The sequence below is a fragment of the Schistocerca gregaria genome, chromosome 2 (assembly GCF_023897955.1).
Source record: "Schistocerca gregaria isolate iqSchGreg1 chromosome 2, iqSchGreg1.2, whole genome shotgun sequence".
Lineage (NCBI taxonomy): Eukaryota > Metazoa > Arthropoda > Insecta > Orthoptera > Acrididae > Schistocerca > Schistocerca gregaria.
Genome location: NC_064921.1, coordinates 267,846,284 through 267,872,467, shown reverse-complemented (window position 1 = coordinate 267,872,467; position 26,184 = coordinate 267,846,284). Strand labels below are relative to the sequence as shown.

Below are 26,184 nucleotides of genomic sequence, written 5' to 3'. Positions count from 1 at the left end.
ACTATTCTAACATTTTGTGAGTTTTCAGTCGGAGGAGGCCTGCTTGGATCCCACCACGGTGGGTATTGACTGCTTGGTATAGGTATAGCCTGTACATAATTTATTGGCTGACCTGAATTAATAGAATTTTGCTGCGGCTGCCAATGACTTGGCCCTGGCTGTCGCCAATATTCACTGTTACCCTGCATATTTTTAGGTTTGTCTTTATATGGATTGTCTTTCGTCTCTTTCGGTTGCTATTGTTATTGTTTAGGTTTTCATTGTGGTACGGCCTCTGATTACCATTCGGTTGTTGGTGTTCTTCGACCTTTTGATAATTACTGTTATTATTATTAGGATAACCAAAATTTTGGTTGTAGGGATTGCTACTACTATTATTATTATTGTATTTTCCGTTACTATTAGCTTCATTTTTCTTTGGACTACCTTCGCCCCTATTTCCATTATTTCCATTCATTGAATTTTTTTCTATTAGGACTATTATTGTTGCTGATCACGACAGAATTTTTTCTGGCGTCTTCTTGCACTAGATACAGAGAATCAATTACAGACAGAAATTCCTTCAGATCGGTGTCTGTAACATTAAATAATTTTTCTCTAATATGTACGGGTAATCTAGCTTTTAACACTCGCAATAAGTCTCTGGTGGTTACTGGCTCGTCCCAGTACCGGGTCATGTTAATATATTTTCCAAAGTACTTTCTTAAGGAACCTGACTTCGGATTGTACATTTCTGCATTGTAAACAATTTTACGGAGTCGCTCTTAAGTAGACGCTGACCAGAATTGATCAAGGAACGCCTTCTCGAAATCGTGGAAAGTCTTGCAAGTTTCTGCTGCATTTAACGTCCAGAGCGACGCATCACCAGAAATATGTGAAACCACAAACTGTATTTTCTATTCTTCCGACCATGATTTTGGAAGAACACTTTTGAAGCTTTGAATGAAAACTACTGGGTGTATGTTTTTCTTGCTTTCTTCGTTAAATATTTGAAACTGTCTATGCTTAATCAGGCTTTCTTCATGCATCAAAGTAGTTAAGTGCATGGAATTGCTATCATTCGCAGGTGGTGTGGTTACTTTATTACAAGTACATTCTATTCCACTATTATTGTTCCTTGGTGTCACATATTGCTCTGGTAATATCGGTTGATTACCAAACTTTGGTCTTCCTTCTGGTGCATTAAAATTCGCCGCCAGATTATCTGCGATCTTTTGCCTGTCAGTACCAATGTTGTCATTACTGCATACTGTCAGATTTTCAAAGTTTTGATTTTCAGAGCTCAGCGCCCTGGCTATTTCTGTTCGGACTTGCTTACGGATTTCCGAGGGAGTGTCCTCCTGCATTGTTTCCACAGCGGTAGCCAAAGCTTTGAATTGGTTCTCTAGTCTATCTACATCAGTTTGAAGACTATTGACCTGAACTGGAATGTTTGTTAACGGTTCAGTAGTGGTTTTTACTGCATCGATCTCCTGCTTAAAATGGGTAGTAATAGCATTATAACGATCGACCAACACTTGATTTATCCTACGGACAATTTCTTTATCTCTTTCCAGAAAAATATTGTTTATATTTTCCATAATTTTTTTTCCTTTTCTTGGTCCCTGAGCTCCTGTTGCTGTTTTTCTATAAGCTTTTCCTGTCTACGTTTTTCCTTTTCCTGCTGACGTTGTCTTTCACGCTCCTGCTCTTTAATAGTAAACTTTTCAAAAAATGCTGTTAGCATATCCTGTATCGACATAGCTTGAGCATTGCTAACTTCTGCCCCTTGCTCAGAACAAATATTGTAATTAATTCCTAACTGGTTGAAGGCAGGAGTGTCAGTTTGTTTTGGCACCTCCTCGGTTTTACTATCATTCGGGACATCAGTTTCTAAATTATCATTCATAATTAAATTTTCTAATAATTCGACAGAAATATGGGTAGATTGTTCTACCTGAGACTCTGATGTCATCTCAGCATCAGTATGCTCATTCGGTTTATTTTTCTTTTGTTTAACCATTCTATCACCAATATAGCACCAGTTGACACAAAAGGATTTTATAACTAACACATATACACAAATAACGCTCAAAAATATTATTCTCGCAGCCAGAATATTAACTTACTACTACTTATAGCTGCAGGTACTGATTTTAATTTAAATATTGTCAGGCGGCGGATGTTGATCGTGTGCTGCTATGCAATTATTGATTATGTACATGTGTCCCTATCTGAGATGATCGAGAGCTGCGGACTGCAGTGATTATATGAAGTTACTGTCGCACCGGCGAAGATACAGATTCGTACAGCAGTTCGGTAGGAAGATGTCAATGCTCATGAAACAAATAAATAAACATCTCAATTTCAGTTAATACAATGAATAAATGTGCATTGGTGGCCCCACGTTGGGTGCAGTGTGGCGTTCACTGGGTTATTCAGTGGTTTGGTATTTAACTAATTTGTAAATGGAAATGATATTTTATTACATCGAGTAATTACTAAATAAATTTTCTCCCGGCTAAAGAATGGTCAAGTTGCTAAAGAACTCAAAGTTAACGTCGTGTTAAAGTGTTGTCTGTAAGTGTGTAAGTGTCACTAAATCACAGTTCATACAACGGATTCTATACAACAATGGATTATGATGGAAACAGTCATCTTCAGCAAAATGATCATTAAAACCACCGAATATCAGCCGCGCACAACACTGACGTATGTTACCTGAAACAATATTCTTCGCAACTCGTGCGTAATTAATTTCGGCTCCATACATCAGCTAGAAAAGTTTGTTACAACGTTCGTGCTATGAGCAGTGTTTTTTAAGAACCAATCTGATTCGAATCATTTTCATTCAAATGAGTCGGGACCACCGGTGCACATTTATTTTTACACATTTGTATTATGTTCAGCATTTATGTCTGCAGATTTGCGTAATTTGAATTTGCCGCTGAGACAATTGTTAAGATGGCGGCAGACAATTGGTAGAGACTTTCTATTGTTAGACCAAATAAGTATTTTAACTGCTTATTAAACTTTACAGAAACTCTACTTTCGTGTTGTGCACTATTTAGACTTCATCAAGCAAACATTTGATTTGTTTCTAAGGAAAACACAGACAAAAACGCGATACAAAACGCTATCATGGATAGCTGCGCTCCTTGCAGCGGAAAGAAACAATTAACACAGATAATGCTTACTGAGAGAGGAATTACAGTTCACTAATGTTTATAGTAACAATGAACTCTATTTTCAGGTAATAATTAACAAATAATTACAATTTCTTAACAGACCTCAGTTTGATATGCGTCTTGCGTGCTGAAGCTACAAAAGCCATCCAACAAAAGGTAAAAACAAAGGAAGACAAACGCAGATCACAAAATGAATTCACAATTATCATTGTCTTTGTATAATACACATCGATATGTCCAATCATAGAATATTATATAAATAATTAATTCACTATTTTTTCATATGTCGAATAGACAATGTTCATAACTGCCAGAGGCAATTTCCTCTCGTCGCACTGTAGCCAAAAATTTATCACGTGGATGTTACACCGAAAAACAAACCCGACCAGAACCAAACAGTAGCAAATACAAATATGAGAGCGAAGAACACACACCATCGATGAATGGAATAAGTTAGTTTCCAAACAAGACACACAGAGCTTACCGTTGATATGTTTTTTGTACTCAGTTCAGATATTTTTCGTGTGATTTAGATAACAAGATGTATAGGGATAAGAAATCAAACTAAATACAATAGCTCTGTAAAATGCTCAGAAAATGTCCCTGAACGAGCTTTAAAAACTTTCCTGTGACCTTTGTAGCTCGTCCTGTGTATCGTGTAACTTCTTCAGTTTGATAAGGGTTTTTGATGGAATGTAAGGCACAATATTCTTGCAGCATGTTACGTCAGCTTGTTCGTATTCTAAGACTTTAAATTTGCTTGCTGATACCTGAATATCATATCAGCTCGTTTCCTATATTGGTTCTGGAGCATTAACTAGCTACTCATTCTTTATCTATACTCTGTAAACCACTGCGAACTTCATGGCAGAGGGTACGCTCCGGTTACCAGGTATTAAGGCTTCATCCCGTTGCATTCACGTGAGGAGCGCGGGGAAACGCTTGGTTAAATGCCTCTCTGCGCGCTGTAGTTATTTTAATCCTGTCTTCGCGATCCAAACAGGAGCGATACGCAGGTGGGTGTACTATATTCCTATTTTCATCGCTTCAAGCTCTCTCTTTGTAAGCAGACTCTCAAGGTCTAACTTGCGTCGATCTTCATGCGTTTTCCAGTTCAGATCTTTCACCATCTTCGTGACGCTCTACCAATGGTCAACAAACAAATTCTGACCATATCAGCTGCTGTTCTTTGTACCTGTTCAGTAACCCCTGTTAGTGCTATTTGGTGCGGGTCCCACACACTCGAGAAATATTAGGGCAGGTCGCAGGACTACTTTGTATGCATTCTGGTTCGTAGACTGACTGCATTACTCTAATATTCTACCACTGAACCGCTGCCTGCCACGTGCCTCTCCTGTGACAGACTATGTGACAGCTCCATTTCATATCCCTACAAATTGTTACACCTAGGTTATTTCTATGAACTGACCGATTCCAGTTGCGACTCGTTGATACTGTTGTCATACGATCTACTTTTTCCCTTTGTGAAGTGCAAAATTTTATACTTCTGAACCTTAAAGCAAGTTGGTAATCTTCGCACCACTTTGAAATCTTATAAAGATCCTAGGCAATATATGCGGAACTTCTTTCAGACAATTCTTCATTATAGTTAACGGTATCAACTGCGAAAAGTCTGAGGTTATTACTAATATTGTCTGCAATGTCTTTAATATACAACAACCACAAGGGTCCCAACACACTTCTACATCTGTCCATGGCGCTCCATCGAAGATAACATGCTGCATCCTACAATGTAAGCTTTCACGGCTGGTACTGTCATCATTTGAAACTTCAGGGCTATTAGGCCGTGATCGATGTACAAAACTTTCTCCTAACGTTTCCTTTCCGACTGCGGGAGATATCTTCAGAGGTAAAATGGCAGTTCTCCCTTTTTTTCCTCTGAGGATATCTCCGCAGTCGGAGAGGAAACGTCAGGAGAAAGTTTTATACGTCGATCACGGCCTAACAGTTTGGAAGTTTTAAATTATGATGCTGCATTCTGTCCAACAAGTAATCCTCAGTACGCTCGCAGATGTCGCTTGGTACACATTACAATTCTACTTTCGATAATAAGCGTGTATGTGGCACTGAGTTAAATGCCTTTCCGAAGATACATTATGTGATCAACAGTATCGGGACACCCTAAGAAACCTAATTTTTTCATATTAGGTGCATTGTGCTGCCATCCAGTGCCAGGTACTCCATATCAGCGACCTCTGTAGTCATTAGACAGCGCGAGAGAGAGAATGGGGCACTCCGCAGGAACTCACAGACTTCGACTGTGGTCGGGTGATTTTCACTTGTGTCACACGTCTTTATGTGAGTTTTCCACACTCCTAAACATCCCTAGGACCACTGTTTCCGATGGGATAGTGAAGTGGAAACGTGAAAGGTCACGTACAGCACAAAAGCGTACAGGCCGACCTCATCTGTTGACTGATAGAGACCACTGACACTTGAGGAGGGTTGCAATGTGTCCAGAGCATTACACAGGAATTCCAAACTGCATCAAGATCCACTGCAAGTACTATGACAGTTAGGCAGAAGGTGAGCAAAAACTTGGATTTCGTCATCGAGCGGCTGTTCATAAGCCACACATAACGCCGGTAAATGCCAAACGACGCCTCGCTTGGTGTAAGAAGCATAAACATTGGACGATTGAACAGCGGAAAAACGTTGTGTGGAGTGACGAATCACGGTACACAATGTGGCGATCCGATTTCAGTGTGTGGATATGTCGAATGCCCCGTGAACGTCATCTGCCTGCGTTAGTAGTGCCAACAGAAAAATTCGGAGGCGGTGGTGTTACGGTGTTGTCGTGTTTTTCATGGAGGAGTCTTGCACCCCTTGTTGTTTTGCGTGGCACTATCACAGAACAGGCTGACTGATATTTTAAGCACCTTCTTGCTTCCTACTGTTGAAGAGCAATTCGGGGATGGCGACTGCGTCTTTCAACACAATAGAACACCTGTTCATTATTCACGGCCTGTGGCGGAGTGGTTACACGACAACAACATCCCTGTAATAGACTGGCCTGAGCAGAGTCCTGACCTGAATCCTGTAGAACACCTTTGGGATGTTTCGAAACGCCGACTTCGTGCCAGGCCTCACCGACCGACATTGATACCTCTCTCCAGTGTAGCAATGCATGGAGAATGGTCTGCCATTCCCCAGGAATCCTTCCAGGACCCAATGAACGTATACCTGCGAGAGTGGAAGCTGTCATGAAGGCTAAGGGTGGGCCAACACCATATTGAATTCCAGCGTTACCGATGGAGGGCGCCACTTACTTGTAAGTCATTTTCAACCAGGTGTCCGGGTACTTTCGATCACATAATGGACATCGCATCTGTGTGACCGGATTAATCAGAGCCTTTGAGGATACCATGTGGGGAAAGTGCGAGTTGTGTTTCATATGGTCTATGTTGGACTCATGCTGGTTGGCAGGGAGGTAGTAGCTCTTTTCGAGATAAGTCATGAGATTGGAACTTACAATGTGTTCTACGGTTCTACGACAGATGGGTAGCAAGGATGTTGAACAGTTGATATGTTGATCACTACTGCTGCGCTCCATGTAGAATCACCGGACATAGTCTTTTGTTCGAGGGATTTTCAGTATATTAGGGTTACAAGAAAGGATGACTCAGCTGTAGATTCGGTAGAGAGTCTGACGGGGATCGCCTCAGCCCTTAGAACTGTATTCACTGAAAAAATAATGTACAACAAGAAAACTCTGCGGGTGAGGCGTGAATGGCATTGCTTATCGGCAGCAACGGATAATCTTAGAGGTAACGTACTGCTAATTATTTAACTCTTTGTCGCCAGTGATGTTCATAGAACTAGCTCAGATTAGACGAGGACCAGAACTCAAATGTTTGTGGCTCTTACATAGAAAGTCCTCTAGTATCATTCCCTTAGCGCGGTGCTTGTGAAGCTCTGGAAAACTTAACCATTATGGCAGGGTCAGAATTACGACTAAGTTTCACTAGCACTTTGCTTTGTTGTCGGCATCGATACCAGAACGAATGTTAAAAGCTGATTTTTTTCTATTTTTTACGGTTTTAACTTTGTAATCGGAAAATGAGTTTAAAAATTTTGTTCCTATGTCCAAAGCCGGCATGCTGCATAATAAACATGGAATGTTATTCTTTTGGGGTCATACCACCAGCGAGATTACGCCAGGTACACTCATGTGTAATGGAGGGTTCGTAGCTTTTGGACAGAAGCCTCCTTAAGTTTGGCGCATTGAAATGACATGCAGACTGGACTCGACAGTTTTACAGTACGCTGTATACTTGATATAGGAATACCGCTATTATCTGTCAGTAACCGCAGTAACGAACACATACAGATGTTTCAAAAGTATATACGTATTACGAAGTATTATTTTGTCCAAACTATCGATCGCTGCGCCTCCGCTCGGCTATTGAAGAAACGAATACATAGTCTAGTTTAAATTAAGAGCCGCTAGATGTCAGTTGTCTTCTGTTTTGCGTAGTAAGCGTCATATGTTTAAAATGGCTACTCCGCAGCAGAAATCATTTTGTGTTCTCGAGTTTGCGAAGTGCAATTCCGTGATTACAGTGCAAAGACATTTCAGTTTGAGGTACCAAACTGATCCTCCGAATGGATGGAACATTCGCATATGTTATCGACAGTTTCTAGATACGGGATGTGTATCTAAAGGGAAGAGTCCTGGCCGCCCTCGTGATCCTCAAGAAAATGTTGCACGAATTCAATCTGCTTTCCAACGTAGTGCTCCAAAATCAACTCGTCGTGCCAGTCGGGAATTACAACTGCCTACAACAACAATTTCGTGTGTTTTGAGACGTCGGCTGGTTACGAAGCCGAACAAATTGTAGCTGTTACAAGCTCTGAGTCCTGATGACAAACGCAAATGTGTGGCATTTTGTAACGAGATTTTTGATGCTATTGGCAAACCTAACACTTTCGCAAAACGCATCGTGTTCAGCCATCAAGCGACTTTCCATGTTAGTGATCAGGTAAACAAACACAATGTTCAAATCTGGGGCCTACATGCAGCCATTGGACATGTACGATATTCGCTCAAAGTCAATGTGTTTTGAGCGATATCCCGATCATCTGTTTATGGCCCATTCTTCTTTGATGGAAACACGATTAACTGTCAGCAGTACCTCGCTGTGTTACAGTACTGGTTGTTTCCGAGGCTGCACGAAGACAACTTCATTTTTCAACAAGACGGGGCTCACTGGAGTCGCCCAGTGCGTGAATATCTGAATGAAACCCTTCAGAACCGTCGGATTGGTCGCCAAGGAGCTGGCGACTTAACATGTCTGAGCTGGGTTCCACGGTAGCCGGATTTGACACCCTCTGACTTCTTCCTGTGGGGTTTCGTTTAAGACAACGTGTATGTACCACCACTCCCACAGGACCTGGAAGAGTTGAAGAACCAGAACCATACTGCCATAACATCAGTGACAAAGGACATGCTTGCCAGAGTATTGGAGGTATTTGAGTATCTATGTAATATTGTTCGTGTCACTGATGGAGCACATATTGAACATCTGTAATCTGAACTTGAGAGGTTCGTAAATATATGTGTAAAGTTTCATATTCGTATGTCTTAAAGTTTAATAAATATATGCATTTGAAATGCGTATATTCTTTTTGAAACACCCAGTATATCACACAACTCTCTTTTTCCGTTGGATGCTGTGTTATGATCGCCGTTCTAGTTGTTACTTAGTGTCGTCTTATACTTCTTTACCCTTATGTAACAATTTATTTTTGCCGATAATTAAATATCTACAAACTCAAAGCTGTTGCTATTCTTCAGTGGTAAGTCTGATTCGAACTGAGCCAGGATAAACAGCAGAGACGTGTCTGGACACGCCGCGGACAGTGCTGGGATACCAGCTTTACTGTCGCCCGCCATACTGCCCGACATCCGAGAGTGAGTGTCTTGGTAGACATTTCATTTTATAACGGGACGACTCTGGTTGTCATATGTAGCACCTTCACGTCATAGCAGTACATCAACGATATTCTACGCTGCGTTTCTTTGTCCTTGATGGCAGGCCATCCTGACTACATTTCAGCAAGATAACGCCCACCCGCGAGAGTTGCTACTGCTTGTCCTCGTGTTTGTCAAATCCTAACTTGACCAGCAAGGTCACTGGATCTCTCCCCAATTGGGAACGTTTGTAGCATTATCTGCAGGGCCCTCCAACCAGCTGGGAATTTCGACGATCCGATGCGCCAATGGGGCATAATCTGGCATGTTACCTCTCATAAAGAAAACCAACAACTCTGTGAATCAATACCAAGCAGAATAGCTGCTTGTATGAGGACCAGAGATCGATCAACGACTGGCTTTTATGAAGCTCTATCTCTTGAATAAATAGAAGTTTTTTCTGAAAATATAATCATTTGTTTCTACGTACAAGCACACCTCTACCGATTTCCGTCCCATTCTGATAATTCCGTCGTGGTGCGTCGTTTTTTTGTCTTAGAGAGTACTTTAACATCTATCTAAGTGAAGCATCTCACCTTTGAGACGCGCATAGACTTCAAGGTGGTAAAACAGCCAGTCCGCTGCAAAAATAGAAAATCTGAACTTTCATTGTACTTCTACTTGTAATCTGTTGTCAGAACTATGCAATACTTGTGTGATCGAATTGTCTTCCGACAAAAACATCTCTCTCTCGCTGTTTGTGAATTCATTATTACAGACTCAACTGGTTGTATAATTTATTTTAATGCAATACATTTAATATCTGATAGCTAAGAGAGAATGTAAGAGATAAATCTCGAATATTTGTCGATAGATATAGGTTCTAGAAACAAGCGAAATATTCAGTTTGATTTTTGCGAATAGTCCTGGATATACTAGTGTAATTATCATTTTTTAGCACAACGTACCCCAAAACATAGTTCCATGATTCATGTAAATCTAACGCAAAATTTTAATTAAATTCATAATTTGTTTTTATGAATCAGCTATAATTTAATACTTAATTTTAGTCATAGTTTTGTTCTTTTTTGTATTTTATCTATAACAGTGTCTAATACAACAGAAGTTTGATGTATTTTGCATATTATGAAACATGGAACTAGTTGATTGTATAATTGTGAAGCAGTATACATTTCAGTCCTTTATTATTTTTGAATTTCAGCATTTTGTACATTTAAAGCCAGGAAGGAGTTACTGGCTCTTCCTAACCCTCTCCCTCCCTCCCCAACCCTAAAAGTAATCTTCTTTTAATGTTGTATTGGAAAAACTAACCAACACCATTAATCGTACTTAATAGAAGTATAAAAATCAATGTCGTAAGAACGTATCTTCGTTGCTTTATTATAAATTTTTCAAGCTTTTGGTTATTTCAATTTTTCGAGGGTTGCATTGAACACGTAAGAAGTCATAAAATCATTTTTGTCACAAAAAGGTTTTCGCTTGGACCATAAATAAACATTCAACTAACGAAAATGTCGGCTAAACATCTTTATAGTGAGTTTCCATGTCAGGAGGGAGTTGAATAAGCAAAATTTCGAAATCATTAAGTTTTTAACAGAAGAAGCCTAAAAAAATACTAGTTTAATCTTTAGCGAAAAATTTGTAACACTTATTTATTTATCATACTGTTTTTTGACACACTGAATAACTATACATAGATTGCAGAGCATAATATACATAAAATAAAATCTTATAAACAGACGTCTAGAGCATTCTGTCTGTATGGACACAATGTTCATGGGTCCAAACCCTCACAGATGTGACACTGAATATAGTATTCTTTGAAGGTTTCGTTGGTCGTACAATATCCTTCTTGTGTATCAGTCAATGTCCTTGAAAAAAACTTATTTTCTAAAAAAGGTTTCATGACCACCTCTTTGTTTACCCCTAAAGACAAATGGTGCAAATGGCTCTAAGCACTATGGGACTTAACATCTGACGTCATCAGTCCCCTAGAGTTAGAACTATTTAAACCTAACTTAAGGACATCACACACATCCATGCTCGAGGCAGGATTCGAACCTGCAACTGTAGCAGCAGTGTGGTTTCTGCACTGAAGCGCCTAGAACCGCTCGGCCACAACCTAAAGACAGCCTAATGTACTTCTTAGAACAGACCATTTTTCACTCGTTTTGATGGTTATCATTGAAAAAGTTGATTTTTATGGCTTCCTTCATGTTATTTTCAACCCGTTTATGTTGTAGCTTCTCAATATTTGCCTTTTAAAGAAATGTTTAAAAATTTAAGATTGTCCGGTACAACATAAAATTACTTTGCCCAGTACAACCCAAATATATGGCTGTGGTAATTTAACATTCCCATCGTTACTACTTGGGCTAAACTCTGTTACAGCCTGTAACACAGAACAATGTCAGTTATATCTATAACACAATAGAAATATAATATTGTTTAGTTCCATATAAAATAAAACACTCGAAAGTCAAGTTCATACACTGAAAAACATAACTTGCTGCTACGCAAAAACATACTGATCTTTTGATTCATAATAGACTGAACAGTCTTTTTCTTCGGTACACTGTAGTGGCACGGGTGATGGAATTTACAAACAGCTCTTGTTCAATGCAGTGCGCTTTCCAGTATTGCCCAACCTTCCATTAAGACATGTTTTACAATTTCTGAAACACTGCTATACTTCAGTTTGCAAATCTTTCACCCCTTCCTGTACAAACAGTACCACATTTACCATAATGGAATGAACAGTTGACTGGCTTCATGCCCACAGCAATGTCACTGCTCTGGTGATGCTGTTAGGCGCACCTTTTCCTTAATGTCAGTGTCCCCTCACTTCCGACATGGTGACTTGGCTCGCTCACCCACCACTTTGTGCCCGCAGCAATGACATGGCGCTGGTCATGCTGCCGTGCGACCTGCCGTGGTGGCCGACGGTGCAGCGCCACCTGACGCAGCTCGCCCTCGCCCGCACGCCGCAGGAGCTGGTCGATGGCATGCAGAAGATACACACCATGTGCAAGTGAGTATCGCTCCGCTAGCAGCTTTATTCTCTTTGTTCAGTACCGCCCTTTGTGCAAGAACATTGCTGAACCATGTGGAAAGTACATCAGATTAAGAAGTCAGCTGCTGGAATTTTAGTGGAAACTAAGTGGAGAAGTAATCTCAACATGTAACTACAGACTGTACAGTGTGTAAAAAAGACCTATTGTTTCCTTGTTTAATAGCCAGTTAGGTTAACTTATGAATAGCCCACGCAAATATCCTGATTCCGGTTGACAATAACCTGAAGAAGTGTACACAAGTTATAGTATGAAAAGCGTCTCCAAAACATCACAGAGAACCACTACACCCTCCAAACGCCTCATTGGACTGTCGGTGCACCAGACGACTCACATCTTTTGAAAAGACGCAAAATCGCAACTCATCGGTCCATATTACGCATCTCTAGTCATCTGACATCCTGTTGCTGTGTTATGCAGCCCACACCTTGGGTGTGGCCTTTCACGAGGTACCTGACACCAAATGTACATTGCATGCATTTCACTTCAGTGTTTGTTTAAAAACAGTTTGAAATGAACCTGCCTTCACTGACAGATGCGATTCTTGTTGGGTTTGAAACCGATTGTCGTTGACAAGGCATGATGCCCATCTGTAGTCACAGTTGGTTCAGTTCTTCTTATAATCATTATTCTTAGGCCGTGGTATGCGGCTGCAACAGGTAAACCATTTCTTGTAGACATGTTGGACAGTCCACATTGATACACAAAAAAAAGTGGGCAACTTCAATCAATGTGGACATGGGCATGTCCAAATATGATAACTCCATTCTGTCATGCATCCACGTTGAACCATCTTCCTGCGCTGACTCCATAAAACTGGCTGGTAAATACACACAGCGGCCACCATGACATGTTGCACGGCAGCATGACCGGCGCCATGTCACTGCTGTGGGCACAAAATGGCGGGTGAGCGAACCAAGGTGATGGAGGGTCACGTGACCGCCTGTTACCTGCTCGAACCCATCTACAGCGCTCCAAACTGACCATTATGGGACACTTTACTTCTTTTTATAGTGAGGAAAGGTGATACGAAATTGCAGCTTTAATAACAAAAAGATTTAGAAGTAATAAAAACAGAGATATATTCTCAAATCTGTATGGAACAGGATACATTGTAGCAAAAGGCTGTCTTCACCAACATTACGCAAGCACGAATCGACAATGAAAACAAATATTGAACCATATCTATACATACGCAACTAAGAACATATCGAAGAGAGAATGCTGAACCATGAGAAGCGGATCCTGGTGACAAAAGAAGAGAGGAGGGTGAGGAGAGGGGGGGGGGGGGGATGGCAGACTTTGACGCGTCTTCCCGCATGGATTGCGCCGCCTCTCTGCCGTTATATTGCAATATAATGGCGATCACGAAACGAACTAAACGGCGAAAACGAGCAACATTGCTCAGCTCTTTTCAGGGTAATAGACAGTTAAGTGTGCCACAGCATGTCGTTGAATGCGTGTAACAAGACCTGGTCGCGAACGGTCACGAGGCGGCAGCTCCAAGTCGTTCTCGGTAGACTGGACAGTCTGGGTAGATGTGGCTGTAACCACAACTTGTAAAGGTGGACGTGTGCCACACTCTGATAAGCTGACGATTTCATTTCAAATATTAGCACCTGCGCCAACCTAATGGACGGCAGGTTGACTGGCCCTCGCCTTTTGGAACATTGAAACTGTTCACCTCCTTTTCTCCCATAGGTTCCCTACCTTGGCGCAGTCTCAGCCGTCGGAACGGCATGCTTTGCTGTATTCCTATGCGTCTCATAAACGGTTCTTTAGTTCTTAATCGTTTTAACTAGTTGCCACCTTCTTGAGAAATTATTTACACCTCTCAAGATGACAGCAACCGAAATCTATTTACAATTATTCATCCCATAGTATGTCCAGAATTATTATTAGCGATTAAATTCTTAAGTACTTCGAAATAATATTGACACTTAAATTATGAAGCCAACAGCGGGTTGTTCACCATCAAGGGCTCCCTAGTCTGTCAGTTGATTTATTACTAATCAATTTCCGTTGGACTCGTTCTTTGTTTTCGGCTTTGTGCGGCCGGCGCAGAGCGTATCACGCCACGTGGTGGCCTCGAGAGGGTTCGTAACACGTGGTGCTGAAATGCGTTCTATTATTATCTTGTTGGAAGATCTCGCGGATAGGACATAGCCATCTGGTGCCGGTTTTGCGTCTAGCATTGTCTTTGGGCGTCCTATTGTCTGTGGGCCTCTTTCTGCTGCTGTGTCAAGGCCACACCACCTCGATTACAAGCTCAGTGCGCTGAGCAGTCCACCTGCCAAGAGTAGTCTTAAAAGTCTTGTCCACATAACAGCAATTTCTTCTAGTAGGAGCTTCTAGAAAAGCCATTTTCTGGCTACATATTGTACTGCTAGTCACTGCATGACTATTTTAATAAAACAAGTCTTATACCAATTACATACTGAAAATTATCTGTTTAAACTTGTTATAAAGTAATGTGATGTGGAATGTTGACTGTCTCTTTAAGTTAAATTATCTGTTATATGCTAAACTTTGGGCTTCCTCTGGTGCACAGACCAGACCTAGCTGATGCTTCTGTATCGCTGACTGTTGGTGACAAACTCCAACTGCGAGAATGCGTAGAGAAATCTAACTGGGAGAATTATAAGAAAATCATGCCCTGTCTTAAACTTATTGTTATCACAAAGTGAGATAATGAACTTTGATGTCGTGCAAAATGCTCTCGTAGCTACAGCGCGTCTCCGTAACAAAGCTGCAAAATCTAACTAATGAGATACGTTCTCTAAAAGATATTGCTATCACTCGTGGTTCATAATTTTTAATAATAGTTTTCAGTAAATTGAAAATTAATTGAGTCTTAGGATGTGGACAATGACTCTGGGTTAAGTGAACTCAGCATCAATCTCATACCATTTGACTTAAAAACATGTGATGAAACTTCAATAACAGTTAAACTTCTTCTGAAATCACGTAACTATAATCCAAGAAGTTCAAAACTTAAACTTCACACGTATAATCTTTCCTTATACAAAATTCCAAAATCTAATTCTTAAATCCCTTTCTCTCACAATGGTAGATAAATTCCAACAAAAAAGCATAAAGCAAGAAGATCCCTGATCAGTATGTCCGACAAATCAAGAATGCTGCATTATCAAATCGCTACTGCAAGTACACTGAAGAGCCAAAGAAATTGGTATAAGCTTGCTTATTCAAATACAGAGTACGTGAACAGAAGGAATACGGCGCTGCGGCCGGCAACGCCTATATAAGACCTCAAGCGTCTGGCGCAGTTGTTAGAGCGGTTACTGCTGCTACAATGGCAGATTATAAAGATTTAAGAGAGTTTGAACGCGGTGTTGCAGTCGACGCACGAGCGATGGGACACAGCGATGATGGTCTAGCGGTTCTAGGCGCTCATTCCGGAACCGCGCGACTGCTACGGTCGCAGGTTCGAATCCTGCCTCGGGCATGGATGTGTGTGATGTCCTTAGGTTAGTTTGGTTTAAGTAGTTCTAAGTTCTAGGGGACTGATGACCACAGATGTTAAGTCCCATAGTGCTCAGAGCCATTTGAACCATTTGAACACAGCGATGAAGTGGGGATTTTCCCGCACGACCATCGTTCAACGTGACAGAAGTGCAACCCCTCCGGAAAATTGCTGCAGATTTCAATGCTGGACCATCAACATGTGTCAACGTGCGAGCCATCCAACAGAACATCATTGATGTGGGCTTTCGGAGCCGAAGGCCCACTCGTGTACCCTTGATCACTGCACGACACAAAGCTTTACGCCTCGCCTGCTCCCGTCAACACCGAAATTGGACTGTTGACTGGAAACATGTTGCCTGGTCTGACAAGTCTCGTTTCAAACGGACGGACGTGTACGGGTATGGAAACAACCTCATGAATCCATGGACCCAGCATATCAACAGAGGGACTGTTCAAACTGGTGGAGCCCCTGTAATGGTGTAGGATCCGTGCAGTTGGAGTGATATAGGGCCCCCCATACGTCTAGACACGACTCTGTCAGGTGACACGTACGTAAGCGTCCTGTCTGGTCGCCTGCATCCATTCATGTCCACTGAGCACTCCAACGGACTTCGGATATTCCAGCAGGATAACGTGACACCACACACGTCCAGAACTGTTACAGAGTGGCTCCAGGAACACACTTCTGAGTTTAAACACTTCCGCTGGCCACAAACTCCCCAGGATGAATGTCACTGAGCATACGTGGGATGCTTGCAACGTGCTACTCAGAAGAGGTCTCCACCCCCTCATACTCTTACGGATTTATGGACAGCCATGCAGGATTAATGGTGTCAGTTCCCTCCAACACGTCGTGTTTCGGCACTTCTAAGTGCTCGCGAGGGCCCTACACGATATTAGGCAGGTGTACCAGTTTCTTTCACTCCTCAGTGTAAAACAAACTTGATCATTACCTATAATCCATTCTTCACTAAGAGTATAGTCATACCAATATAAAAATCAGTTCTTTTTCTGTCCGCAGTAAATCTTCCATTAACCTAAAATCTAATTCCGTAAAATCTCTATTGTTTGATACTTACTGCACGCACCACCGCAGAGCAAAGATCACTTCTCATCTCTGTGCAGCGGATCTCTGTTGAGGCTGTGCGCGCGTGTCTAAGCAATTCAGACCATACGAGCGCGATTCCCGACATACAAAACAAGAAAAATTCCTACGAAAATTTACAAACGCACACACACACACACACACACACACACACACACACACACACCTGCCAACAAAACCAACATATCAGTTAAGCAGCACCAATTACCATGATCGTAATAATGAGAAGCTAATGTTAGTGAGGGACTAGTCTGAAATAGTTTTCATATTTATAAATTCTGAATATTACATTTTATAACTATTTGTGATAGATAAGTCACATTATTCAAAAGGCAGAGTTGTTACTCTGAAACCAAAATGGATCCCCTTCTCTAATCACTTGGCGACAAAAGGAAAACTTCTACTCTTTCCTTCTTCCTTTCTACTGAGATTCGAGAACCTTGCCCTTAATCTGCTGAACCACTAATCCAGTTTCTGCTATATAAGATGCCTTGCTAAATTTCTACGAGGAGCTCAACTGACATAGTAATAACACCCTCCCCTCCCCCGTCTCCCCGCCCCCCCCCCCCCCCCTCACACACACACATGGGCAGTGCTCTTAATCAATAACAAAACAGGCTATCTAAACTCGTTGCTTGGAGCACGGCAGAGCACAGAGCGATACTTTCATGTTGTGTATGACTTCAATTTCACTGTAAGCAAACAATTAAAAGGGAATAGGAAAGAAAAATGCGTTGTATGCTAAACTTAGCCGGCCAATATTACACGCATAATCTGACAAGGAATTGGCATTTAGTATCCTACAACTTCTGTGAATTCAATGACAATATATTGAAACAACGGTGGAAAATCAAAATTGCGAAGTGACAGGGATTAAATCCTTACAAATAGTTTATCTAGAGCAGTGGACGCTCTTCACGCACGGTGTTCGAGTTGTATATCCCATTACAAAATTCAAGATACACAGGCTGACACAGAAAAACGGGAACATTTCCACAATCCAATAAAACTAGAAGTGATGAAGGAAAGAAATTACATTCATAGCAATTGAAACCTTACGACTTTGTCATTTACTAAACATTTATGGCATTTATCATTTTTTTTAAAAAAAAATTGCGTCCTTTAATAGTGTCCTCATGACTAATACTTTCGTGAAATCCGTTGTTGAGATTCCTCATTGACCGCTGCAACATATCAGCTGGGATACTGTGAATTGCATCCCAAATTCTCTGTTTAACTCATCCAGGGTTCTTGGTCGAATCGTGTAGACTTTGCTCTTGAGGTAGCCCCACAAGTAAACACAAACGGATAAATGTGGCAATCTGGGGGGCCAGGGAATTTTACCGAATCGTGAGCTCACACGATTGCCAAACAATTCTCACACATATGCCATTGATTGCAGTGCAGTGTGTAGCGTCGCTCCATCTTACAGAAACTAGGCTTTTTGAACGTTTAGAAAGTTGTTCAATGCAGGTGAAACGAAAGTTCGTAACATCTCCACGTAACGATCGGCATTGAGAGTTATTTTGTTTCCCTGTTCATTTGCGAAAAAATTCTGTCCGATAATCACATGCGATGAAACACTACACCATACTGTGACTTCACTAGCTTGTAAAGGGCCTCATGAACGTCATTAGGATTTGTGTTCGCCCAGTATCGGTAGTTCTGTTTATTCACATAAACTGTGAGATGAAAATGTGCCTCATCTGACATCCACAACTTGTTTAGAAATTCGTCGTCATTGTTTATTTTTGTTGTCATTTGTTGACAGAATCCTAATCTTAACTGGTCCTTCAATTGTTGCACCACCAGCAGTTTGTACGGGTGAAATTTTAAATCATGACGAAGAATTCTGCGAACACTCTCCCGGGACATTCCAACCATGCTGCTGTTTGCTTACAAATTGAATGCCGTGGGCTCCGTAAGACACACTCGTGTACAACATGAATGTTTTCTGGAGAGCACACACTTCTTGGTCGTCCTACTGGTTTCTTCTTGAGGGCAGATCCTGTCTTTTCAAAGTTATTAATCCAACATTTTATCGCGTGCTTCGACTGAACGGCATCATGACGTCCTAAATTATAAAACGTCGAAACTCCCTCTGCGCCGCTAACAAACTATCATTAGTTTTATGAAACTTTTTATGGTCAACGCACGCTGTTGTTCGTTCCATTGGTCCATGATTACTTAAATGGCGGACTGTTTACTCGTTAACTGTCACGAACCCTCTGTGCTGACACCTGCCCTTGGCTGCCATTACTCATTTCAAACATTCCCGTTATTCTGTGTCACTCTGCATTAATGACGATAATTTGAGGGTGGTCCAATAAGCAAGTTTCCCCAATTCATATAAACGGACATATGAGGGCTGGCGAGTTCGGCTGATATGGGGCTGACAACACTCCCATCGGCTTACTACGCAACCGCAGCAGCTTCTTGGCAGCATGCTCCCAGATAACTTGGGTTTAACCACTACAAAGTGCGTCCGCACATGAGCTGCGCTCTGTCATTTACCTTTTTAGCAACAGAACAACTATCCGCTGTGCACATCCATCAAGAGTTAACCTGTGTTTATGGGGAAGGCAGTATGAGCATTCAAATGGTCCGACTTTGGAGTGTACAGTTTGTAAAAGAGCGTGGAGCGCCACATTTTCTGAGTAATGTCCGCGAGCAACAACAGAAAATTACTGTCGGAATCTTTCTAGAAATCCATCAGAGAGATGGAGATTTGCTCTTCAAACGGCTTCTGAGGATGAGACCTGGATCCATCACCCGACTTCTGAGACAAAACGTCAGAGCTTGGTGTGGCGAAAGTCCCCTAAAAAGGCAAAGGTCACACATTCAGCAGGGGAAAGTTACGAAAACTATCTTTTGGAACTGTCAGGAGGTTTTGCTCGTTCTCTACAAGCCTCGCAACACCGTAATGAATGCAGAGAGATCTGTAATGTCTTGAGGAATCTGCGAGCTGCTATCGGAAGAAATGTCCTGGTCTTTTGTCTCCTGAAGTTCTCTTTCTTCATGACAATAATCAGCTTCATGCAGCACTAATGACTCAAGCAGAATATGGAAGATCCAACTGCGAAGTGTTTTCGCAACCTTCATATTCACCAGATCTTTCTCAAAGTGATTTTCAAATGCCTCCCCCCCCCCCCCTCCCCCATTCGAAGGTTATTTTGGAGGTAAGCACTTCAACACCTATGATAAAGTCACATCAACAGTGAACATCAGGATACAAAATTGGTTTCGAAAACTTGTCTCACGTTACCGAAAATGCCTGCAAAACCATGGCGACTACGTAGGAAAGACACAGAAGCATTGTACAACGGCAATTATTTGAGCACGATAAATTGTGTGTAATATTTTTTTATAAAATAATAGACCTTACTGTTTGGAGGCCCCTCGTAATAATATAATATTGCCGGACGAATAACGCAGTAAGTGCTAAATTACGTCTAAATTTAAGGTTATACTTCATATTATTTACATCCTAAAACATTATAACCAGAAAGGAACTTAAATGTCTAATCTTTGCCGTAATGCTGATAGCTAAATTTTCCCTTCCGTTTCCATTTTTCTAATAACTGTTCTTCCTCCGAAGACGAAAAAAAAAAAACGCATATTCGAGCCTGTCAGATAATTTCCTTTACATCTGGACACACAACATCCTTAAGGGATTTTGTCTGTTACCAACACAAGTTTGAACCGTGCATCACATAAACAACATTAAAAACATTCTAAAGCAACCACACTGTGCAACATTTACGCATTCACAATCTCAACACAACGTTACACAACACTAGTCGTATGTTAGACTGGATCTATCAAACAGTCAACCATACGAATTAAAATTTTTGTAAGGGACCAAAACTGTGTACCGGACATGATGTCTTGCATTTAGTGACCAGTGCCTTTGCTGACCGAGCCATCTCAGCATGCCCCACCATCACGGCTTCCATTACGCCTGCCCCTCCTCTATTTTCACAAATGCTATTCTGCATACGTTGTTGGATTAGCGCTCCTGGAATAACGAAAATAGCGGAGTGTGCGCTGTTTTCAGATTGCTCACAGGCTACAATTCTGTGCTGGTTTGATACTCAGAAGCGGAAATTAGCCTTTCGCAGGTAATCTTCTTGCCGACCGAAATCTTCTGGCACGCAGTTTTCACTCAGTACAGTGAAATACGAAAAACACAGGCAGTAAAGGCAAGTTCACTTTTTGTCAGTCAGTTTATACTTCGTTCGTGTTACATAAGTGTACAAACGAATTGCTAATACCAGAAAGGGAATAAGTCCACTTTTACATGGAAAGACAAAAAACTGTTTTATACATAAAACCCTAAAGCAAAGCTATTCTATATTTTTTTCTAAAATACGTTGTTGTACAGTGCTTTAGATTACGTAATTTTTATCCAGCTCTGTGCCACAGGTAGCTTTCTCTTCAGTACGTGGTCAAATGCTCTCTACTCGAAACATTGGCTTACTTGATCGCATTTATCTTGTATTTATAAGCATTAATGATTCCCTTCTTCCTTTTTCTGACCTCAGTAACTACTTCTTCCGTTGTACTCATTATGAACAGTAATAACTGACTGAGCCGGCAGCGGTGGCCGAGCGGTTCTAGGCTCTTCAGTCCGGAACCGCGCGACTGCTACGACGGCAGGTTCGAATCCTGCCTTGGGCATGGATGTGTGTGATGTCCTTAGGTTGGTTAGGTTTAAGTAGTGCTAAGTTCTAGGGAACTGATGAGCTCAGATGTTAAATCCCATAGTGCTGAGAGCACTAACTTACTGACGAAACTAAGAATTCAGAAAACAAATTAATAAGATACTCATTATTATTAGGTTATGTTGTAGCTTACACTTGCTGCATAAAGATCAACTGATTCAAATACTGCGTAACCATTTGTTTCCGGAACCTGCCAGTCAGCGGTGTTAACAAACTTGCTCTGGCTACAGGAAATATTGTTTATTGCACAAATGGAACACGTCTAGGATATGCTCCCTTTGTGCCGTAAGCGGTGAATTATACTTGCCGTTGCAGGTGCTTTACTGGCTGTGAGCGAATCCCAGAAGTGCAGTAAATCATGGGTCTAGCCAGTTGCTCTTCTGTCTTACGATAAAACAACTTTGTAACTTTTGATATGTTTCCTTTCTCCAGTTAGCGATTCAAATACTTTAGAGATAATAGAGGTCAAAGAAATGTTCAAATGTGTGTGAACTCTTATGGGACTTATCTGCTAAGGTCATCAGTCCCTAGGCTTACACACTACTTAACCTAAATTATCCTAAGGACAAACACACACAACCATGCCCGTGGGAGGACCCGAACCTCCGCCGGGATCAGCCGCACAGTCCATGGCTGCAGCGCCCGCAGATCGCTCGGCTAATCTAGCGCGGCGATAGAGGTCAGTTACAGAAATATTGACTATTGCAATACACATGTACAGGGGTAAAAGCAGGTAAGTTTTGCGCATATTGGAGAAAACTAGCCACATCGGCAAATGTCGCACTGTTGTTGTTGTCTTCATCCGAAGTCTGGTTTGATGCATCTCTCCGTGCTACTCTATCACGTGCAACCCTCTTTATCTCGAAACAACAACTAAAACCTACATCCTTCTGAATCTGCTTGCCGTATTCATATCTTGGTGTCCCTCTACGATTCCTCCCCCCCCCCCCCCCCCCACACACACACACACTTCACTCCAATATGATCTACCCCTCTGATCTTCAGCATTCTTCAATAGCACCTCTTTTCAAAAGCTTCTACTGCCTTCTTGTCTAAACTGTATATTTAACTACCATTCGTGGCTACGCTGCAGACAGATATCTTCAGAAAAGACTTCCTAAAACTTGATTTTATCCATACTCGATGATAACAACTTTCTCTTCTTCAGAAAAGCATTAACTATTTTTTAGTGTCTCGTTTCTTAATCTGATTCCGTCAGCGTCACGTGATTTAATTCGACTGCATTCCATTATCTTTGTTTTTCTTTTGGTTCGTCTTCCTCTACTGCTTGTTCAATGTACATATTGCATAACAAGGGCGATAGGCTACAACCCTGTCTCACTCACTCCGCAACCAGTTTTCCTTTCATGCCATTGAACTCTTATAACTGCCGTCTGGTTTCCGTGAAAGTTGTAGATATCCTTTCACTTCCTGTATTTTAAAGCTGATAACTTCAGAATTTCAAAGAGTGCATTGCTGTCAACATTGTCAAAATCATTCTCTGTCTACAAAAGCTATAAACGTAAATTTGCCTTTTCCCTAACATAGCTTCTGAAGTAAGTCGTAGGGTCAATATTGCCTCGAGTATTTCTATTATTCTCCGGAATTCAAACTGATCTTCCTCGAGATCAGCTTCTACCAGTTTGTCCATTCTTCTACGCCTATATCTACATATATACTCCACATGAGACTGACAAGAGATGCAAAATGTCTGAGCAGTGGTGGCTAAAGAATAAATATAAGGGTTTATAAGCATCTTTCACTAGGTGAAAGATAGATACCGCCTGCAGGGAAATCAAAGAGGGCTCTGGAAAAAAGAGAAACATTTGTATGACTATCAAGAACTCAGATGGAAAACCAGTCGTAAGTAAAGAAGGGAAAGTTGAAAAGTGGAAGGAGTAAATGAAGGGCCATACGAAGGAGATGAATTGAAGGCGGTATTATATAAACTGAAAAGGACGTAAGTGAAGACGGGATGGGAGATACGATTGTGCGAGAAGAATTTGACAGAGCACTGAAAGACCTGAATCGAAGCTGGGCTCCGGAAATGGACGACAGGCTTGGGAGAGCCAGCGATACGAAAACTCTCCATTCTGTTGTGCAAGATTTATGAGACAGGCGAAATACCCTCGGACTTCAAGAAGAATGTAATCATTGCTATGGCAAAAAAAGCAGTCGCTGAGAGGTGTGAAAATTATCGAATTATAGGTTTAACGCTGTAAGTCATGGGTGCAAACCACTAATACGAATTGTTTACAAAAGAATGGAAAAACTGGTAGAAGCTGTCCTCGAACAAAATCAGTTTGGATTCTAGAGAATCGTAGGAACACGCGAAGCAATATTGACCCTACGACGTACCTTAGAAGACGCGTTAGGGGAAAGACCAACTTACGTTTATAGCGTTTGTGGATCTAGAGAAAGCTTTTGACAATGTTGACTGGAATTCACTCTTTGAAATTCTGAAGGTAGCAGGTTTAAACTACAGGAAGCGAAATGCTATGTAGAACTTGTACAGACAGGACGGCAGTTATAAGAGTCGAGGGGCAGGAAAGGGAAGCAGTGCTTGAGAACAGAGTGAGACCAGTTTGTACCATGTCCCCGATGTTATTCAATATGTACACTGAACAAGCAGTAAAGGAAAGCAAAGAAAAATTTGGAGTATGAATTAAAGTCCAGGGAGAAAAAATAAAAACTTTGAGATTTGCTGATGACACTGTGATTCTGTCAGAAACACCAAAGACTTGGAAGGGCAGTTGAACTAAATGCACAGTGTCTCGAAGAAGAACATAAGCTGAAGATCAACAAAAGCAAAACGAGGAGAATTGAACGTGGTCGAATTAAATCAGATGATGCTGAGGGAATTAGATTAGGAAATGAGGCACGTCAAGTAGTCGATTAGTTTCACTATTTGGCCAGGAAAATAACGTATAATTATCAAAATAGGGAGGATATAAAATATATACTGCGAATGGCAAGAAAATTGTTTCTGACGAAGAGAAATTTGTTGACATCTAGCATAGTTTTAGGTATCAGGGCGTTTTTTCTGAAAGTATTTGTGTGGAGGATAGCCATTTACGGAAGTGAAACATGGACGATAAACAGTTTAGACAAGAAGAGAATAGAAGGTTTTGAAATATGCTGCTACAGAAGAATAGTGAGGAGATTATAAAAAGTACTGTGGCTAACAGCGGCTGCATCTGCACACAGTGAAGGTGTAAGATTCAACTGCAATGGGTTTCAGTGTTCGTCAGCCTTATGAAGCTGTTATTATCTGCCAAGTCCACCATCTGTCGTGTTCACCAGCTATCTGACCGCGCCATTATCGGTAGTAGTAGTTTTATGGGAAACGGTTGTACAAAGTACACGAATTTCTAAATTGTGAGTTCAGATACTTAGCACCCCTTATTCTTGGAAAATGGAGTGAATGAGCTATTGGGAGGATATAAAACTATGTTTGTTTTAAGGGATTAAGAAACTGAGTACAACATAAGTATTTCGAGTATACATTGTATGCAGTATAGTCTAAACTACATGATTAAGAGCAGAATTAACTGGAGTTCCGTAGAAATAAGTATCAGCGGCGATGAACCAAACAGTATTGTTATCCTTCAGTATTGGGCTCGAAACTGCGGGCGCCGGCGTAAATTTTTCGAGCTATCATATCCCCACCTACTGCGCATCGATATCTGGCCATTTCTTTTAGAAATCTGCATTAGGTGGGATTATTACGCTTCTTATGTAAATGACCTTTTACGCCACAGATAAAAGTTTGCCATGACGATGTTTCAAATTCTACTGCAAATAAATTTGAGGACTTCCAGCGGCAAAATTCTAATGCCATCCACTTTGGGACAGTATACTCACAGCATACACGAGGTATACAAGGGCAGTGCATTAGCGGAGCTGTCTTTTGTACGCAGGTGATTCATGTGAAAAGGTTTCGGACGCATTGTGGCCGCACGATGACAATTAAGACTTTGAACGCGAGACGGTAGTTGGAACTAGACGTGGGATATTACATTTCGGAAATTATTCAATATTCCGAGATCCACAGTGTTCAGAGCGTGCCGACAATAGCACACTTCAGGCATTTACTCTCACCACAGACAACGAAATATCCTATGGCCTTCACTTAACGACGAGAGTAATGACGTTTGCGTAGAGCCAACACATAAGCAACATTACGTGAAATAACAGCAGAAATCAGTGTGGGACGTACGACGAACTTATCTTCCTGAAGAGTGCCGCAAAATTTGGCGCTAATGGGCTATGGCAGCAGACGACCGACGCAAGTGCCTTTGCTAACAGCACGACATCGCCTGCAGCGCCTCTCCTCGGCTCATGACCATATCGATTGGATCCTAGACGACTGGAAAACCGTGGCCGAGTCGGATGAATCCAAATTTCAATTGGTAACAGCTGATGGTAGGATTAGAGTGTGACACAGTCCCCACGAAGCCATGGGCCCAGGTTGACAAGAAGAGACAGTGCAAGTTGGTGGTGGCTCCATAATGGTATGGGCTGCGTTTACATGGAATGACTTGGGTCCTCTAGTCCAACTGAACCGATCACTGACTGTAAATGGCTATGTTCTGGTACTTGGAGTCCATTTGCAGGCATTCTTAGTCTTCATATTCCTAAACAACCATGGAATTTTTATGGATTACAATGCACT

General features: G+C 41.4%; 1 protein-coding gene across 4 annotated transcripts in view; it reads left to right on the top strand.

The window, feature by feature from the left end:
- The window catches only part of LOC126336855 (uncharacterized), a 420,763-nt gene that overhangs the window by 287,398 nt on the left and 107,181 nt on the right, over positions 1–26,184 (top strand). For all 4 annotated transcript variants that reach the window (XM_050000949.1, XM_050000950.1, XM_050000948.1 and 1 more), the window contains one exon: positions 12,017–12,154. In XM_050000949.1, coding sequence (XP_049856906.1) covers positions 12,024–12,154 — 131 coding nt within the window. In that variant the 5' untranslated portion in view covers positions 12,017–12,023. The remainder of the gene's footprint in view (positions 1–12,016; positions 12,155–26,184) is intronic.